Here is a 19259-nt window from a genome sequence, read left to right on the forward strand (position 1 = left end):
TCTCTTCGGTCCAAGATGATATTATGGACATTACATGTAAGAACACATCAACCTGTTTTTGGATGTTCCTTTCAGATGTATACAAAGGCAGTAAAAACAAAAAACCGCACCGAGGATTTTTCTATGTATAACCAGGAAATGAAATATTCCTTTGAACGTAAACCCCCAAAGATCATTCTGTAAATCAAAGTCATAAGGATTCGAGTCAGAGAAGTGAAATCGTTGCGTTGCATCGCAAGTCCAAAACAATGACGAGGGCCTTCCGCAGCCCTGGAGGGCTTGGCACCTTATGTAATCTAATTCCGGAGCTGCACCAGACCGAGCTCTGCTTCTCCATCACCAGCTTACAATCCACTTGCATTACTCTTTACTTGCAGAATTTCATCTATTTCTGCGTTGTAATACTATCTTCTGCTCATCTGCTTGATACCTACCTCTCCCACGCCGCTTCGATTTTCCCCCGACTTGGTCCCCAGCTACCATCAGAAATGGCCAACGAGGGCGAACGGCCAACCTCCGCCGACAAGGGCAAGGGCAAGGTTGATGATGTTCGTGAGTTGAATGGCAAGAAGACCGAAGGCGAGAAGCCAGCAGACGAAAAGAAGAAAGATGAGGCATCTCAAGAAGGTACGTTGCGATAAGGCATTCCCAAGGTTCTCGCAACGGAGCATGTGGTTTCTCTCAAGGCTCCACGGTAGCACTCGAAGCAACATGCTGACGGAGCTTCTCTACAGAGGAACTTAGTGAAGAGGATCAACAATTGAAGAGCGAACTTGAGATGCTCGTTGAGCGGTTAAAGGTACAGTCACCCTCCTGTCCCGTGCGCATAGCACGATGACGTTAATCCTCTTCTTTGCTCTGAATAGGAACCCGATACCTCGCTCTATGGGCCTGCTTTGGATGCAATCAAGAACTTTATCAAGACTTCTACTTCCTCCATGACAGCTGTTCCTAAGCCTCTCAAGTTCCTCCGACCCCATTATGATGACCTGGCAGGGCTATACGAGAAATGGGTCCCAGGCCCTGTGCAGGTTAGTTCTCCGGCGCCTATATCGCTTTGTCATATCTAACGATAGTCTTCTTCCTAGAACTCGTTGGCCGATATGCTGTCTGTGCTTGGAATGACCTACGGAGATGAAGAGAAGCTGGAGACCATCAAATACCGCTTGTTGGCCAAATCGGAAGACCTTGGCTCTTGGGGTCACGAGTATATCCGACATCTCGCACTGGAAATTGGACAAGAATATCAGAACCGGTTGAACGCAGAGCAGGATACCCAGGATCTAGTGGACCTTGCGTTGTCGCTGGTGCCCTATTTCCTGAGTCATAACGCTGAAGCCGATGCTGTTGATCTCATGAGCGAACTGGAAATCATCGAAGATATTCCTCAATTCGTCGACGAGAACACATATGCTCGAGTCTGCTTGTATATGGTCAGCATGGTCAATCTACTCACCTACCCTGAAGATCAGCAATTCCTTCGAACCGCCCACGAGATCTACGTCCGCTACAACAAGCTTTCGCAAGCGATCGTGCTCGCTATCCGGTTGAACGACACTGAGCTCATCAAGAGTGATATCCACGCCACGACTGATATGTCTTTGAAGAAACAGATGGCTTTCCTTGTCGCCCGGCAGCAGATCTGGCTCGACCTCCCGGCCGAGGATGAGGAGGGAGAGGCCTTGGCTGATTGTCTCAACAACACTTCTATCCCGAAGCACTTCAAGTCTCTGGGCAAAGAACTCAATATTCTGGACCCAAAGATGCCGGAGGATATCTACAAGACACATCTTGAGAGCAGTCGCGGAGCCGGCCTCACCAATCTTGATTCGGCACGACACAACTTGGCCAGCGCATTTGTCAACTCATTTGCCAACTCTGGCTTTGGTAACGATGAGATGATGCTAGTGGAGGGTGATAAGCGCCCGTGGGTGTGGAAGACCAAGGATGATGGCATGCTTTCTACAACTGCGTCGCTGGGTATGCTGCTACACCGTGATGTCGAGGACGGTTTGGATAAAATCGACAAGTTCACCTACGCGCAAGAAGACCAGGTTAAGGCTGGTGCACTGCTCGCTATTGGTATCCTGAACTCCGGCGTCCGACTTGACTCTGACCCCGCCCTTGCCCTCTTGAGTGATCCCGACAACCTTGAGGCGAAGAACGTGCCGATGAGAGTTGCATCCATCATGGGTCTTGGTCTGGCATATGCCGGTTCTAACAAGGAAGAACTGCTTGAGGTTCTCCTCCCCGATTGTGGAGGACGCCTCACTAGACATGCAGCTGTCTGCCATGGCAGCAGTTTCACTGGGTCTCATCTTTGTTGGTTCATCAAACCACCAGGTTAGCGAGGCAATCGCGACGACCTTGATGGATGAGGAGCGTCAGAAGCAGCTCAAGGACAAGTGGACAAGGTTCATGGCCCTTGGTCTGGCACTTCTGTACTTCGGCCGCCAAGAGGAGGTTGATGTCATCCTCGACATCCTCAAGGCAGTTGACCACCCCATGGCTAAGCCCACTTCAGTCCTTGCCTCAGTATGCGCTTGGGCAGGTACTGGCACGGTGCTCAAGCTACAAGAGCTTCTCCACATCTGCAATGACCTCATTGAAGAAAAGGAGGAGAACAAGGGCGATGAGCTTGTTCAGTCGTATGCTGTTCTCGGTCTGTCTCTCATTTCCATGGGCGAGGATGTCGGACAGGATATGATTCTCCGCCAGTTCGGTCACCTCATGCACTACGGATCTAGCAACATTCGCCGGGCTGTTCCCCTGGCTATGGGCCTGATCAGCCCCAGCAACCCACAAATGAAGGTTTACGACACACTGTCCCGGTACAGTCACGACAATGACAACGATGTTGCCATTAATGCCATCTTCGCCATGGGTCTCTGTGGCGCTGGTACCAACAATGCCCGTATCGCACAGCTTCTCCGGCAATTGGCCAGCTACTACCACCGCGACCAGAACTCACTATTCATGGTTCGCATCGCCCAGGGTCTCCTACACATGGGCAAGGGTACCATGACGCTTAATCCCTTCCACACCGACCGACAGGTCCTTTCCCGTGTCTCAGCAGCGGGTTTGCTTACTGTGCTTGTATCGCTCATCGATGCTAAGCAATTCATCCTCGCTGAACATCACTACCTGCTCTACTTCCTCATTACCGCCATGTTCCCCCGCTTCCTTATTACCCTCGATGAGGACCTTCAGCCACTCACCGTCAACGTCCGCGTTGGTCAGGCTGTGGACGTGGTCGGCCAGGCGGGTCGTCCGAAGACCATCACTGGATGGCAGACTCAGAGCACGCCAGTGCTCCTGGCCTACGGTGAGAGAGCCGAGCTCGAGGATGAGCAGTACATCCCTCTGAGCAGCACACTCGAAGGCTTGGTCATCTTGCGCAAAGTACGTATTACATATCTCTAGTGCAAATTGCCAGTACTAACCTATGTTCCAGAACCCGGACTATGAAAACCCCGAATAAGCAAGCTAGACTAGATATTCCCCGATTTACATCCATTGCTCGCAACCAGCGGGACTCGTATAGTGGTCGGGTTATCGTTGGATCTAATGTATTCAGAACGAATGAAGAATAGCATGGATTTATTTTTACAGTTTTATCTGTCTGGCTTCTACTACATCTGCTTGGATCTATGAATAAGTAGACTATGCAGTAGGTATTTTGGAGCTCGGTGGATTTGTAGAGCCTGGTTTACGAGTAGAGAACTCATCTTGAACCAGGCCCTTGTATACATCTACGTTTGAGAGATATCCGGTTACAACATTGTAATCATCGCAGAATGCCCAGGTGCTATCCATATGCTATCAAGGTTCTCAGCCCGGATAGGAAATAGGGCTTAGGGCTAGGTTCTTATCAACTTTTTTCCTCCGCTGCATCGTTGAGTGATCCAACTCGTCTTGAAGTTCTGGTCGCCAACGAATCAATTCAAGGAAATTAGAAGAAAGCGAAAGGCTCCTTCATTTCCTCGAAACCATGAAACTCGACGCTAAGGCTATTCGCTACCTCACCTCCGAGGATTTCCGAGTTCTTGCAGCGGTACTTATCGGCCCCTCCTCTTGGTTTTACCCCGCGATATTCTTTCTTTGGGGATATTCTATCGCGCATTCTTCATTAGCTAACATGTAGATTCTTCTAGTGTGAAGCCGGCAGCCGGAACCATGAGGTCGTCCCAACGCCATTGATCTCACAGCTTTCGGGCCTCCGAGGCGGCAGCGGTGTCAATCGCGCAATCTCAAACCTCGCGAAAATCAACTTGATCGCAAAGGTCAAGAATGCCAAGTGTATGCATTCCATGTACTTCTGCATCTGAGCTTATCACTAATACAAGTATTCGGTTTATAGATGACGGATACCGACTCGCATACGGAGGATTGGATTATCTTGCGTTGAACGCGCACCAAAAGTCAAAGGTCATCTATTCAGTTGGCAACCAAATCGGGGTTGGAAAAGAATCAGACATCATCGTGGTGGCAGATAGCACCGGAGCGCAGCGCATTATGAAAATCCACCGTCTCGGCCGTATCTCGTTCCGAACAGTCAAGACAAACCGCGACTACCTACGACACCGCAGCTCAGCCCCATGGATGTACATGTCTCGATTGGCAGCAATGAAGGAGTTCGCTTTCATGAAGGCTCTGCGCGAGAACGGATTCTCCGTCCCCGAGCCCATTGCCCAGAACCGACACACCATCGTCATGAGTCTAATTGATGCTTTCCCTCTGCGCCAAATCTCAAAAGTCGCCGACCCCGCTGGGCTGTACTCCGAGCTTATGAATATGATCTTGGAACTTGCGCGATATGGTCTTATCCATGGTGATTTCAACGAGTTCAATATCCTTATCAAGGAAGAGCTAGACCCCGAAATGAAGGGGAAAGAGCTCACTGAGGAAGAGGAAGATGAGCATATCCGGCTGGTCCCGGTTCTCATTGATTTCCCGCAGATGGTGTCTGTCGACCACGTTAACGCTGAAATGTACTTTGACCGTGATGTGGAATGTATCAAGCGATACTTCAAGCGCAAGTTCCACTTCGTGAGCGACTCAAAGGGCCCTACATTCGCCGAGGCGAGAAAGAAGCTCCTCAAGAACCCCGGCAAACGTCTGGATGTTGAAGTTGAAGCGTCAGGTTTCTCGCGCAAGATGGCCCGTGAGCTCGAGGCTTATATGGCAGACGTTGGAGTCAAAGGAGATGGAGAGGCTTCTAAGGACAGCGACGATGAGGATGAGGATGAGGATGATGAGGAAGAATCCGGATCTGAAGCCGAGGATGCCAGTGATGCCCACGAGACCAAGGACTCCGAAGATGTCGATGACAACACCAAACGGTTGGAAGAACTTCGAGTCTCTGGATCGGCGGAGCAATAAAAGGAAATGATCTTGGGCTTTCTTAATGACTATTTACGATGAATAAAGCATGTAATATAGGTTGCAGAATTTCCTATCAAGGGATGTCTTTTAGAATACCTAAACTCTCCGTTTAGGAAAGAAATATCAAAAATATACCCAATACTATACTGGAGACACGGCGTAATCAATTCGACTCTTGACTGAATGTCCAACAGTGAGTGTTGTGTCGTTCACTATTGGCGCATACTTTGGGATCACGTGACCAGATCGGCCAAAGCAGTTTTGATACGCGATCCGCAAGCACCTCCAACCTCCAGATTCCTCCACTCAACAACGCGATGGTGCGCCTCAACAGTGTTCAAGCGAAGGCCCTGCGCCGCCTACAAAACCAGGCTGGGGTCCAGCAACCCCCGAAAATCTAAATGGCCCAGCGTCGTCGGCAAGCCCGTGTACCTGTACGTTGCCCAAAATTTACTCCGCTCGACCAAAACAGCATCTCAACAGATTTAAGCGGCCAATTGAACATTTGCCGCAAAATAAAAAAAGAACCCCAGCTTATTTATCGTCCCAATAGACCTCAATTCCGCATTGCTCTCGTCCGAACCCCCCAATCTCACCCCCCGATATGCTCAATTCCGCGTCCCCCTCAACTTCAACAAGTTCGATCTCCGCAGCTACCTATGGCACTTATATGGAGTCGGAACCCTCAGCATCCGCAGTTACGTTCAGGCACAACCGATCACACGAATCTCGCGCGATGGCAAGGGTTTCGGCCCGTGGCGCCGACCTAAGTCGCAGAAGCGCATGACCGTTGAATTGAAGGAGCCCTTCGTGTACCCTGAGGAGCCGAAGGATCTCACCCCGTATGTGACGCCTACCCTTAACCTTCTCGTCCTCTTCGAGTTCCATTCCTTTGTCTTCCCTCTTTCTATATGCTCCATACTACACATGCGCCCTCCAACCAAACTGAACATCTTCACTAACCAATATCCACAAATAGATGGGAGCATGAAAGCTGGTCAAAGGCCGAGAAGTGGCAGATCGACCAACAAGAAAAGGAGAACCCCAGGCCCAACAAGGGTGAAGAGCCCGATCAGCAGTTGCGTGATGCCTACAAGGAGCAGGCTAAGGCGCTGCTCGAGAACAAGGAGACCTGGAGACCGACCTGGAAGGCTCTGGGCCTAGAGCCACACCAAGCGGCTAAGAATGGTGCGTTCGCCCGTGCCCCTACGCTGCCGGCCTGGTATGGTAAGGGGCGGAAGCATGGATCACGGTAATCGGTTTTGATGGGATTCCTTGCATTGTTCTTCATGGTTTTTTTTTCTCCCTCCCTTGGGGGAAATCGGTGTTTCTTGCTCTATCTTATGGTCCATGTTATTTTGACTGGAACTGTGTATTATACTCTTGGGGTAGATTGTATACATCTTGAATATGGCGTATCATCTTTTTCTGATCTGGTCAAGGTTTACACGAATCTCTAAGATAAAACATTGTAAATTGCAAGTTATGTGTTGGTTGTAGAATTGGAACCGTATGTAGAGTGATATAGACACAAAATATTGACTGGCATGAACGCATCACAAAAGACAAGCTGATTAAATACAAATCACTGGGGCCTCGGGCTATTATACGCTATGCAAAAAAAGAGGGTAGGTGGGCTCCAGTTCTGGCAACAGACGAGGGACTGGCAAAGCAAGACGCCTTATACTTAGGAGTTGACAACCTTGGAATGGTTCACAGTCGGCTCTCAACGAAGTTCATCTGGTGTTGGCCTGGCCACTGGGCATCGGGCCAGACCTGGCGGAGCCCTTCCCAAATGTGCCTGTGAATGATTGTTAGCAGTTGAACTAAACCAAGGTTGGGCTGAGATAACTTACTTGACATAGACGATTTCCAGACCATCCTTGACTTCCTGTGGGACATCTTTGACGTCTTTGCGGTTGTGGTCTGGCAGCAGCACGGTCTTGACGCCCGCACGCAAAGCACCAATCAGTTTCTCTTTGATACCGCCGACAGGCATGACCCGGCCGCGGAGGGAGACCTCGCCAGTCATGGCGATCTGGGGTGGGACGGGCTTGTTGCTGAACAAGGAAATCAAGGCAACAGCGTGGGCAAGACCGGCAGAGGGACCATCCTTGGGAATAGCGCCGGAGGGGCAGTGGACGTGCAGGCTACGGCTCTTCATAATATCTTCACTGGGGTCGTGACTGAGACCGAGCTCGAAGGAGTGTGCCTTCACCCATGTTAGGGCTACTTCGACAGATTCCTTGAGCACGTCGCCCAGCTTACCGGTTAGCTGGACGCGTCCGTTGCCGGGCATGTCTGCCACCTCAATGAACAGGATGCTGCCCTGGCCACCGGTAGAGTAAGCGACAAGGCCTGTTACTACACCGGGACGGCCGTGTTTCTCGGCGATCTCTTCTTCGAATCGCTCAATACCCAGGATATCCTCCAGATCATCGATTGATACGACAGGGTTATAATCGTCTAGGCGGTCGGCATCCCCGGCGTCGGCATATTGAACGGCCTTGTGGCGACAGATAGAGCCAATTTCCCGCTCTAGGTTGCGCACACCTGACTCGCGGGTGTACGAGGTGATGGTCTTATCGATCACCTCGTCGGACAGGTTTACCTGGCCCTCGGTGAGGCCGTTGGATCGAATCTGCTTCGGGATCAGGTGTTGCTTGGCAATGTGCCTCTTCTCAACAGTGGTGTATCCAGACAGTGAGATAGTCTCCATGCGGTCAAGCAGAGGTGCCGGGATCGTCTCCAGGGAGTTGGCAGTAGCAAGGAAGAGGACCTTGCTCAGGTCAATAGGGATGTTGATATAGTGGTCAGTGAAGGTGTGATTCTGCTCAGGATCAAGAACCTCAAGCATGGCGGCGGACGGGTCTCCTTGGAAGTTGGCGCCGCCGACCTTGTCAATCTCATCGAGCAGAATGACGGGGTTTGCAACGCCAACCTTCTTCAACCCATTCACAATCAAACCAGGCATGGCTGCAACGTATGTGCGTCGGTGGCCGCGGATTTCAGCCTCGTCTCTGACACCACCAAGGGAGATCCGGTGGAACTTTCGGCCAAGTGAGGCAGCAACGGACCTGGCCAAGCTGGTCTTGCCAGTTCCAGGGGGTCCGACTAGAAGCAAGATAGGGGACTTGTCGGTCATACGCTTGGACTTGAGGATCTCAAGGCGGGTCTCCAACGCAACCCGGTCAGTCTCTGACAGCAGGGGGACATCCTTCTCAACATCTCCGACCGCCGAGGCGTCCAAATCCTTGGAGAGCCCTGAAATCTGGCGTTCAACGTCCGAGTTGGTGGACTGCTTCAAGCGCAACACAGCCAAATACTCCAGCAGTCGCTTCTTGATCCGCTCCAATCCGTAGTGGTCCTCATCCAGCTGCTTCCTGGCATTCCTCAAGGTGTCGGGCCCAAGCCGATCCTCTGTCACCTTGGTCCATGGAATTTCCGACAAGTTTTCCAGATAAGTCCGGCAAACACCGTACTCGGCATTGGCAGGGTTCATCTTTCGCAAGCGTTTCAGTTCCTTGTCCGCAACCTTCCGAGCTTCGGGGCTAAGCTGCGCATCATTCAACTTCTGCTGTAGCTCATCTACTTCATTAGGCTCCTTCTCTTCGTCATTGCCACGTCCGCTAGGGGGCGTCATGCCGGAGAGACCCGAAATTGCACGCTTTGCGAGCAGCTCACGTTCACGGGGGTCAATCTGACTTATATCCATCCCGGATGAGGGGAACGACGTCGAGCCAACCGTGGTGACCCTGACGCTACTCTTAATATGCTGTGCCTGTCTGGTGAGGATCTCAACAACCCTCTCCAACCGTTCCTTAACATCCAGCGAGCCGAGGATACGTAGCTTTTCCTCAAAGCTTGCATCAGACACATCTGCCATAAAATCGGCCAGTTTCCCGGCCTGTGTCAATTCCGTCTTCGATATATAGAGCTCGAACTTTCGGGCAACGAGTGGCGAGAGGCGAGAGGAGGCTGCCGACAGTAATGAGGAGAGGCGTAGCAGAGTAAGAAGCTCTCGAGAGAGCTGTCTCAGTTGTTGGAATAGCGCAGCGACTTCTGCATCACCTTGGCCAGAGTCTAGAAGCATAGGAAGTATGATTAGCCATGTGGTCTCTATGTTTTGTGTCCGTGGAAACTAACTGGATTCATCATGAATGAAGACCTCGGCCTCAAAGTATGGCCGGTCTCGCAGGACCTTCTTAATAGTAAACCTTTGCGATCCTTGAACTAGCAAAAACGGTTCGGAGTAGGCCCGGCGCTGAACTCCGATGACTTTGCCAATGGTTCCGCATCGGAACAGATCCTCCTTCCGTGCCTGACCGGCGTCAATCGAGTCATATTCCTCTTTTCGCTCCGAGTCAGAGTCCTCGCCTTCGAGGAGCTGCTGTCCATCCCGGCTCAGGAACGGTGAATTAAGTGGAACACAGCCGAAGGTGATAGTAGACGCATCTCGCTTCGAAGGCTTGTCCACAAGTGACGAAAGGAGATTGGCGAGATCGGGACGGTTGGAGACTGGAATGCGTAGAGTCACGCCGGGTAGCAGAACCGAGCCCTTGGGCAGAGGTACGAGGGGAAGCTTGGTGCTTCTACCGTTCGTTCCCATCTTGTATGGGCCGTAGTGATGATGAAATAGGGTGGCAAAGACAGGGATCCGGGGGAGATCAAGTGTATAATGTATGGGGAATGGGGAATGTGGAATGTGGAGGGGGGGAAGGTAAATGGATTATATGAAGAGGAGAGATGGAGGTTCCAGAATCCCGTAGATGGGAAGTCCGGGGGAGATAAGTCGCATGTCTCGCAATCTCCACGTCCCGAAGCCGAGGTTGACGATCAACTGGGGAAGAACTTAGACAATTTGCTTTTTTGATGATAGTCTATCTCTAATTTTATAGATCTACATGTATTGTATTAACTCTAATATTATTCCTATATCTTCTATTCCCTAATTATTGTATACTTAAATGTTGTAGCAAACCTGGAATTACTGATCTGCACGTGTCCCGTGATCGGAGGTCTCCAAATCCACTTTCGCCTCTTCGCGTGACTTTCCTCGGCTGTTTGGTATCTGGGCAATAGCTCATACAACGTACATACAACGTACACAATTACTCGCGTTCTTTAGCTTATTCTCCGCATACGCTTTCTTTGCCCAAAATGTCTACCCCCGCCCCCACCCAAAAGACCATCACTATCGGCACCCGCAAATCTAAACTCGCTCTGCTTCAGACAAACCTGGTCCTTGACGCATTGAAGAAGGCATTCCCGCAATATGAATATAAGATCTTCTCCAAAGAGACAGCCGGTGACCTGAATACCACTATTGCACTGCGGGATTTCAACACCAAGAACCTGTGGACGGAGGAATTGGAGGAATTGATGATCGACGGACAGGTCGATATTATCGTGCACTCGCTGAAAGGTTTGTTAAGTGTTTCAATTTCAAACAACATAGCTGTCTTAACCCAAGAAAAGTGCTGACGACGACTTCTTCGAAATTATCAGATGTCCCCACTACTCTCCCTCTTCCTGCAAGCTAGGTCCGAGCATGCCCCGCGAAGATAGCAGGGATGTCCTTGTGGTGAAACAAGGTTTGCCATACAAGAGTCTGTCCGAGATCCCCGCCGGGTCCGTGGTGGGAACCTCATCCATCCGCCGCACAGCACAATTAGCCCGGAAATACCCCCACCTTAAGGTCCAGGATGTCCGTGGCAACATCGGCACTCGCCTGTCAAAGCTAGACGCTGAAGATAGCCCTTACGCCTGTATCATTCTAGCCGCTGCCGGTCTACTGCGTCTTGATTTGGCGGATCGTATCACCCAATATTTGGACTCCAAGAACAGCGGCATGCTCTATGCTGTCGGACAGGGTGCCCTTGGTATCGAAATCCGCAAGGAAGACACTGTTCTGCAGGATATGTTGGACAAGATTGGTCATCAGGATACCACATTCTCTGTCTTGGCTGAGCGCAGTCTTTTGCGGACCCTCGAGGGAGGCTGCAGTGCCCCGCTGGGGGTTGAAACCGAATGGGTCCAAAATGCGCAGGGTGCTAAGCAGTTGCGAATGCGGTCTGTTGTAGTCAGTGTCGATGGCAAAGAATGTGCTCAGGTAGAATTGGAAGCCGATGTCACCTCTGCTGAGAGTGCCGAGGCTTTCGGCATCACCGTAGCCAAGGCCCTGGTGGCTGACGGCGCTGGAGACATCCTCGAGGCTATCCAACAGAACAAGGCCAAGGAGACCGTTTCTACTGCGGTCTGAATGCTCAAATAGACTTTTACTGTAACTAGGCAGATATACCCTGTTAAAAAATGAAGTGAACGAGTTTTCTTGTCTGGTATGTTCGTACTCGTTCAAGATACCAAGAATATTCCCCAGAAACTCCATCTACCTGGCTTTCTGGACTATAGTAAAGCAGCTCTGTTCGTTCCGGGTATTTCAAATCATCCCCGATTCAGCGTGTTTCCAGCACCCTTCGGATTAGCTTCCGTGTACTCGTCCCAATATCGCGCCTTCATCGTCTCCTGGTCGGCAATCTCGTGATCATCTTCGTCGACTAGCGGTTTGATGCCGGACTTTTCACCTCCTCCTTCAATAACATTTCCTCGTCTGTGCTCTTCATCGAGATATTCTTCAATTGTCATAGTCGGAAGGTTATGACCCGGACGAAAGACTCCTTGTTGCATTTCTGCGCGCCGACCCAACAAAGTAAACGGCTGCATTGGCTTTCCTTTGCTGTTCAGGATAGGACCACCTCTGCCTCCCCCCCAAAAGCTGTGACATGGAAGGATCCAACTTCTCTGAGTAATTTAAACCTCCAATATTGCTTCGCTGTCTGGGATCGTCTGTCGGAGGGGGACAGGGGGGTGCGTTTCGCATAGCTGAAAGTATCGACAATTCCTGGGTCAGGAGATCTAAGGCCTGGAAGGTCTGGTGGGTGTAAAGCTGGATCTCTGCTAGATAGAGAGATCGGGTGTCATCATCATCACTTTGCAGTCGAGCTTCGTTGCGTGCGAAGTACTTTCAATAGGGTAAGCAAGGACCCTGAACAATATCTAGGAAGAAATTCCACATACCTCCAGTTTCTGCTTGAGCTCTTTTTCCTCTCGAAACCGTGTCACTTTAATTTCTCGTCTGGCAGCAGCGTCGTTGGCTGGCGCCAGGGTAAAAGACGTCGGATTGGCCATGTATTGCTCAAAGAGCTTCTTATCTCCGCCAGAGAGCAGCAGGTACTCATCCAAGCGCATCAGGTATTTCTCATATTGTTCGAGTGCACGCTTGAGAGCCGCTTCGCGGTCTGAGGTAGCAACTCGCTGCATAAGCTCGGCTAGATGGTATTCCAGTGTCATGTACCTGGACAACAAATCAGCTGAATGGGCAACACAATGCGGGAATCAAGGTGCCGTACTGGATATCACTGGTTGAAATATCTTCCAACAGTTCATTAGAGCTGAAAAGAGACAGCATGCTCACTTGACGCTGACATTCTTGGAACTTGGCGATCGTCGCATTTACCTCGTCTCGGTAGCTCTCGGCGTTGGTGTCGCCCGCGATTCCAGTGCACTCTTTTGCTCCTTTGCTGATGCAAATAGAGAGCGAAGACTCTGTGGCTCCTCCATTGGTTCTGTTATTAATCTTGTGGGCTTGAATTAGGTAGAAGATAGGCTTTGAGGGGTGCTTGGAAAGGGTGCGCGTGTCTCCCGCGATCTGGATCGGATCTGAGTTTTGGAAATTCGATAAGGCGATAAGGCCAAGCTTTTATCAGATAAGCGTTGACAGGGCTCATACTTCAATTTTCCTCAGCCTTTTTGAGTTCTACAGACTTGGTCCAAGGTTGGAATCAAACTGTATGCTTAATTCAAAATGTTCCTTCCCTTGTAAATCAATATATGTTCTGCCTACGCTAAGTATAGACTGATTGGTCGGTTTGCATTGATAAGTTGTTTATCACACTCTTATTCTCCTCCAGGGCTCTCCTCTGTTTTAGTCTCCCTTCAGATAGTCGTTCTTTTAAATAATTTCAGAGGTCTATTTTATAGTCTGCTCATTTTACCTATGCACCAGCTTTTTTGGTCCTAGTTTTACGCTGTGGTTAGAACAGGTTGCTTAGGTGCATATATATATGGGACCTGCAGGCATGTGATTCTTAGGATATCCATGTGCAAACGACCTTCCTATTTGGCACGGAAAGAAAATGCAATCTCATTACAATATCAAAGAAGAGTCTAAGGCAAGCTGTCTATGGATATTTGTTAAACACATGGAGCCCTCTTGAAATAGCCTTCCCAATACACCTACAAATATACACCTGTGGACGATCTATCACTTTCACCTCACTTACGAGAAACCCATACCTTACTAGGAAGGAACACCAAACTCTATAACTCGTTTGCTCTTACCAAGTCAGATACTGTTTCTTCTCTCGCCCGGGGTTAACTTTCCTACTTCGCATAGCTTTATTTATTCTTCTTAATCTTCTTCTTCCTCTTCTTCTTCAATTTTTCTTCTTCTTCAACATATTCTAGCACAGGAAAAATCTACCAACATGGATCCCGAAGACACTGCCTCAGATATATCTGGCGATGAAGCTGTGCCCCCACGTTTGACGGAGTCGCACCGACACCGAGCTCAAAATGCTATGTTCACTGCACTGTGAGTTTCCAACGTATCTTAGCTTCAAGGCCTATTTATGCTGACAACCCGGAAGGCTCGAAGAGCATGTTGTCAACGGACCCAGCAATGGCCCCAATGGGGCACATATCGAACTATCTGATGCGGAACTTTCAACTGCTCGTTTGCTCGCAAATACAGAGCCCGGGGGTGGGGTCCTGGACCCTCGTGAATACCAAATTGAGCTCTTTGAAAGAGCACGGGCTAGCAACACAATCGCGGTTCTTGACACAGGATCTGGGAAGACTTTAGTGGCTGTGCTTTTGCTCAAGCATATCCTCCAAATCGAACTCAACAAACGTGCAAGTGGCAGAAAACCTCGCGTCGCCTTTTTCCTGGTGGACAGTGTAACCTTGGTTTTTCAACAGTCTGCGGTCTTGAGAAACAACCTCGATCAAAAAGTCGGTCATTTTTACGGCAACCTAGGACCTGATCTTTGGGACCAACAAACGTGGAACAAGCACCTTGAAAAGTACATGGTGATCGTATGCACAGCAGAGATCCTGAACCACTCTCTATTGAATGGCCATATAGGGATTGACCAGATCAACCTTCTGATCTTTGACGAAGCCCACCATGCCAAAAAAGAGCATCCGTATGCTCGGTATGTAGCCCATTGTTCAATTATAACATCACGGCAAAAGCTAATATCTATTAGTATCATCCGAGACTCCTATTTGAAAGCCGATCCTGAAAAGCGGCCCAGGATCTTCGGGATGACTGCTTCCCCGGTTGATGCTAAGTGTGACATAGCGGAAGCAGCAATGTGAGCACATCAAAAAAAAAAAAGTGGAAGCTTCTGCTTACTGTATATAGGCAACTTGAGACTCTCTTAAATAGTCGAATTGCAACAACATCGGATCTTGCCCTTCTGCGAACCTTCGTGAACAAGCCAATAGAGGAGGAATGGGTCTACGACAAGCTTCCTCCGCCGCTTGAGACCAATCTGCATAGGACTCTGAAAACCAAGTATGGGGATATGCCAATTCTTGAAGGCGCATTTCGATTTGCATCTGTTGCAAGCTCAGAATTAGGGGCTTGGTGCGCAGACCAGGTATGGGCTCTGGCCCTATCAGACGAAGTGTTACCCAAGCTGGAGGGCAGTATCGGCAAAGCGAGCGAATCTGATCCTCAGGATTCTGAAAAGGCTTCGGAGGAGATCAAGCGGATTCAAGAAGCCAACCAGCTGGTCAAGGAGTACATTGCAAACCAGACATTTACGCCTAGTGATCTCAGCTCCAAAGTTGAGATTTTGATGAGAAAGCTGCAAGAACAGTTTGCGAAGTCTCCAGATACCAAATGCATCGTGTTCACACAAAGGCGCAACACAGCTAAAGTATTGTTACAGCTGTGCGAAAAGCTGCAATTCCCAAACCTCCGTCCCGATGCCTTGGTCGGTGTCCGCAAAGGAGATGCGCTAGGAATGAGTTCAACATTTCGTCGGCAGTTTCTTGTCTTGGTCAAGTTCCGAAAAAGTGAAATCAACTGCTTGGTGAGTTTTCAGCAAATGAGAAAGGCTGCTTGTCGAGAAAATCTAATAATTCTCAGTTTGCAACATCGGTCGCAGAGGAAGGCCTTGACATCCCAGACTGTAACCTGGTGGTTAGGTATGTCTTCTAACATTTTAACCGTCGCTGCTGCTTTTACTGACCAACAAAAAGATTCGATCTCTATGACACGGTTATTCAATATGTCCAAAGCCGAGGCCGTGCCAGGCGCGCCGACTCAGTGGTTAGATTTCCTTCACTTTTATGGGACGCATTTGGTTTACTAACTATTTCGCAGTACGCAACCATGGTTGAAAGTGGCAATCGCAACCACAGCACGAGACTACAGGAAGTTCGAAGAGCAGAGGTAAGGATCCTTCCTGGGTGATATAGCACCAAACTCATTAACATGAACAGCATCTCATGAAGAATTTCTGCAACCTGCTGCCAGAGGACCGAAAATTGTACCGAGACGAGCATGATAATGGAGTGCTTATTCACCAGGAAGATCGGAAGAGAACGTACACTATCACGAGCACAGGTGCCATGTTGACCTATCGCCATGCGATTGGTGTACTGGCACGATTTGCCAGCTCATTGGTAAGGGCCAATTTGCTTCTGTTGACTTGCACCATCAAGCTAACGGTGACAAAACCTCAGCAATACGAAAATGAGATCTCGGCCTCGGTCACATACATTGTCATGTCAGAAAACGAATCATTCAGCTGTGAAATAATTATGCCGGAGAAGTCACCTGTGCGAAGAGTGCTTGGATGCTCCGAATCAAAGAAATCACTCGCTAAGCAGTCGGCGGCTTTTGATGCATGTTTGCTACTTCGCAAAAGAAATCTGTTGGATGAGCACTTCAACTCCGTCTACCACAAGCGCCTGCCAGCGATGCGCAATGCTAAATTGGCCATTACTTCAAAGAAGACTGACCAGTACAAGATGCGTACCAAGCCCTCAATCTGGGCAAGGCAGCAGGGAACTATTCCGACACGTCTGTACGCGACAGTTATTCGTCTCATTCCATCAGAGCTTCTGACTCGAGCTCACGGAAGTATCGTCTTGCTGACACGAGAGCGGATTGCAGCAATACCCACTTTTCCCGTCTTCTTGGATGATGATATCGAGACTACAGTTCAGTCTTTGTGTATTGACGGGTGCCTTGAGGTTGCTTCCGAAGAGCTCGAGACTTTGACTGCATTTACTCTTGCTGTGTTCCATGACGTGTTTCACAAGACTTATAAGCACGCCTCGGAACAGTTTCCGTACTGGCTTGCGCCTGCTCGAGGAGATGTGGACATTAGGACATCAACAAGTCTCTTTGACATGATTGACTGGGCTGCTTTGCAATACGTCCAAGATAACCCCAAGCTTATGTGGTCTACTGACATGGAGCCGGAATTATTGCTGACCAAATTTATCTACGACGACTGGAATGGAAAGTATCGATACTTCCCGCTGGCTATAGACCCCAATCTACGTCCTTCAGACCCACCCCCATCCTACGCACCGTCTCGAAAATGGTCAGACGATATCATGAATTGGTCCTTGAGTTTGAGCAAGAATTCACGTCCAAAATTCTTTGATCGCTGTGTCTGGACTCAACCGGTCTTACAGGCAGAGTTGATCTGTCTTCGGCGGAACTTTCTTGACAAAGCAGCGGAGGAAGAGAGAGCATCTAACACGAGATGCGTCATTTGCCCTCAGCCTTTGGCTATATCGGCGGTAAGTTTTGTATCAGTATACATTTCAGCTCACCCAAGATGCTAATATGTAACTCAGATTTCCATGTCTGTGGCCGCAACCTGTCTTGTCTTTCCAGCAATAATCTCTCGAATGGAGTCTTACCTGATCGCCCAGGAGGGATGCAAAATGTTAGATCTTGGTGATATTAAGCTCGAATATGCCCTGGAGGCCTTTACCAAAGATTCGGATAACACCGAAGAGCATCGGAGCCTACAGATTCACGTTCAGCGAGGAATGGGAAAAAACTACGAGCGCCTTGAGCTGCTAGGAGACTCTGTGCTCAAGATGGCAACATCGATTTCGCTCTTTGCTCAAAATCCCGACGATGATGAATACGACTATCACGTCAACAGAATGTGTCTCATCTGCAACAAAAACCTGTTCAAAAATGCAATTGAACTGAAGCTATATGAGTACATACGTAGTCGTGGGTTCTCTCGGTATGTTCTTTAACGTTTGGTCTTAACAAGAGAATGTTTAACTGACACTCAACTACAGGCATATGTGGTACCCCCCAGGTCTCTCGCTTGAGTATGGCCGAGACCACGCCAAATTTATTGATAGTGAAGGCAAGCACTCCTTAGCCGAGAAGACTATAGCAGATGTCTGCGAGGCATTGATAGGAGCGTCGTTACTCTCAGGAGGTGATTATAATCGTTATGACATGGCTATCAAAGCCGTGACCGTCTTCGTCAACAGCCAGAACCACACGGCAACCTCATGGAAAGACTACATCTCTGCATATTCTATTCCTTCGTACCAGAGCAGGGCGCCTGATGGATTCGAAAAGAACTTGACTCAGCAGATCTTCGAGAAAGTAGGATACAAGTTCAAGTACCCCCGTCTTCTGCGGTCGGCTTTCACGCATCCATCTTATCCACTGGCATGGGCCAAAGTGCCTTGCTACCAGCGGCTCGAGTTCTTGGGCGATGCACTCTTGGATATGGTGTGCGTGGAGCACTTGTTCCATCGGTTCCCCAACCGAGATCCGCAGTGGTTGACTGAACACAAGGTTCGTATTTCGTTTAGTAAAGCCAAGTCACACACAATTCCTTACTAACATCAATCAATAGATGGCTATGGTATCCAACAAATTTCTCGGTGCTTTGGCTGTGAAACTGGGGCTTCATCTTCATCTTCAGCATTTCAGCAATCCTCTCATGATCCAAAACAGCAAATACGCGGAGGAAATTCAGCTTGCAGAGAGTGAAAGCAACGGAGAGGTAGACTACTGGCTTTCGACGTCGGATTCTCCAAAGGTAAGTTCTCTATTCAATATGGGCATAGTCCGCATACTCACGGAAATACAGTGTCTTCCCGACATGATTGAGGCCTATCTCGGTGCCATATTCGTTGATTCTGGCTTCGACTTCACAGTGATTGAGGCCTTCTTCCAAAGGCATATCCTACCCTTCTTTCATGACATGTCTATTTACGACACATTTGCAAACAGGCATCCAACGGTGAGTTCATCTCCTGCCCCTGATATTATACCCTTCGTACTAATAGACCATAGACGTTCCTCCATAGTCAAATGACTCACAACTACCGATGCGCCGATTACTGCTTGAAATCTGCAGAAGTTCCTGCCGTGGAGGGAGAAACTCCCAGGGTCTTCGCTGCGGTTATGGTGCATGGCCAATCTATTGCCAGCGCAGTGGCATCTTCTAGTCGGTATGCGAAAGTGAGGGCTAGCACCAGGGCATTGGCTGTTATTGATGGAATGTCACTTTCCGATTTCCGGGAGAAATACCACTGTGCTTGTCAAGGTGGACAGGTCGCTGTCGACCATGCAAATATCGGAACGGCAGTTTGAAGGGAGAGAAATTGTGGGGGATAGCTCGCAGGAAATTGGTTGTGTTGTTTTATTCTAGTGGAATATCCAGAATACGATATGGAGATCCTACTGCTGTACATACCACAAAGAGAATATACCTACCCGCCAATATATAGTGAAGCTTACC

General features: G+C 49.3%; 7 protein-coding genes across 7 annotated transcripts; 5 read left to right on the plus strand and 2 right to left on the minus strand.

Moving 5' to 3' along the window:
• Positions 1-488: 488 nt before the first annotated feature.
• On the plus strand, positions 489-3481 carry N7519_005837 (proteasome regulatory particle base subunit RPN1; the record flags this gene model as incomplete). Its single annotated transcript, XM_057292613.1, has 6 exons — positions 489-627; positions 735-799; positions 867-1031; positions 1089-2214; positions 2276-3402; positions 3455-3481. 6 exons carry the CDS (start codon positions 489-491, stop codon positions 3479-3481), a joined length of 2649 nt encoding a protein of 882 aa, XP_057147424.1.
• A 510-nt stretch (positions 3482-3991) lies between these two features.
• N7519_005838 (protein kinase RIO2) lies at positions 3992-5382 on the plus strand (the record flags this gene model as incomplete). Its single annotated transcript, XM_057292614.1, has 3 exons — positions 3992-4054; positions 4155-4299; positions 4361-5382. The coding sequence occupies 3 exons, from the start codon at positions 3992-3994 to the stop codon at positions 5380-5382; spliced, it is 1230 nt and encodes a 409-aa protein (XP_057147425.1).
• Positions 5383-5568: 186 nt separating this feature from the next.
• On the plus strand, positions 5569-6641 carry N7519_005839 (mitochondrial 54S ribosomal protein uL23m; the record flags this gene model as incomplete). The annotated part of the gene is made up of 4 exons (XM_057292615.1): positions 5569-5578; positions 5682-5819; positions 5939-6227; positions 6365-6641. The coding sequence occupies 4 exons, from the start codon at positions 5569-5571 to the stop codon at positions 6639-6641; spliced, it is 714 nt and encodes a 237-aa protein (XP_057147426.1).
• A 457-nt stretch (positions 6642-7098) lies between these two features.
• Positions 7099-9994, minus strand: N7519_005840 (putative LON domain serine protease; the record flags this gene model as incomplete). The annotated part of the gene is made up of 3 exons (XM_057292616.1): positions 7099-7186; positions 7242-9468; positions 9532-9994. The coding sequence occupies 3 exons, from the start codon at positions 9992-9994 to the stop codon at positions 7099-7101; spliced, it is 2778 nt and encodes a 925-aa protein (XP_057147427.1).
• Positions 9995-10545: 551 nt separating this feature from the next.
• N7519_005841 (uncharacterized protein) lies at positions 10546-11647 on the plus strand (the record flags this gene model as incomplete). Its single annotated transcript, XM_057292617.1, has 2 exons — positions 10546-10814; positions 10864-11647. 2 exons carry the CDS (start codon positions 10546-10548, stop codon positions 11645-11647), a joined length of 1053 nt encoding a protein of 350 aa, XP_057147428.1.
• Positions 11648-11829: 182 nt separating this feature from the next.
• N7519_005842 (IGBP1/TAP42 family protein) lies at positions 11830-12853 on the minus strand (the record flags this gene model as incomplete). Its single annotated transcript, XM_057292618.1, has 4 exons — positions 11830-12121; positions 12183-12406; positions 12463-12739; positions 12795-12853. The coding sequence occupies 4 exons, from the start codon at positions 12851-12853 to the stop codon at positions 11830-11832; spliced, it is 852 nt and encodes a 283-aa protein (XP_057147429.1).
• Positions 12854-13931: 1078 nt separating this feature from the next.
• On the plus strand, positions 13932-19111 carry N7519_005843 (uncharacterized protein; the record flags this gene model as incomplete). Its single annotated transcript, XM_057292619.1, has 13 exons — positions 13932-14038; positions 14094-14660; positions 14715-14822; positions 14873-15548; positions 15605-15663; positions 15718-15787; positions 15842-15910; positions 15961-17274; positions 17332-17735; positions 17794-18307; positions 18369-18554; positions 18606-18758; positions 18812-19111. The coding sequence occupies 13 exons, from the start codon at positions 13932-13934 to the stop codon at positions 19109-19111; spliced, it is 4527 nt and encodes a 1508-aa protein (XP_057147430.1).
• Positions 19112-19259: the final 148 nt, after the last annotated feature.

The sequence above is a fragment of the Penicillium mononematosum genome (assembly GCF_028829835.1).
Source record: "Penicillium mononematosum strain IBT 11891 chromosome Unknown utg000003l:1.0-8172316.0:1.0-8177699.0, whole genome shotgun sequence".
Taxonomy (NCBI): domain Eukaryota; kingdom Fungi; phylum Ascomycota; class Eurotiomycetes; order Eurotiales; family Aspergillaceae; genus Penicillium; species Penicillium mononematosum.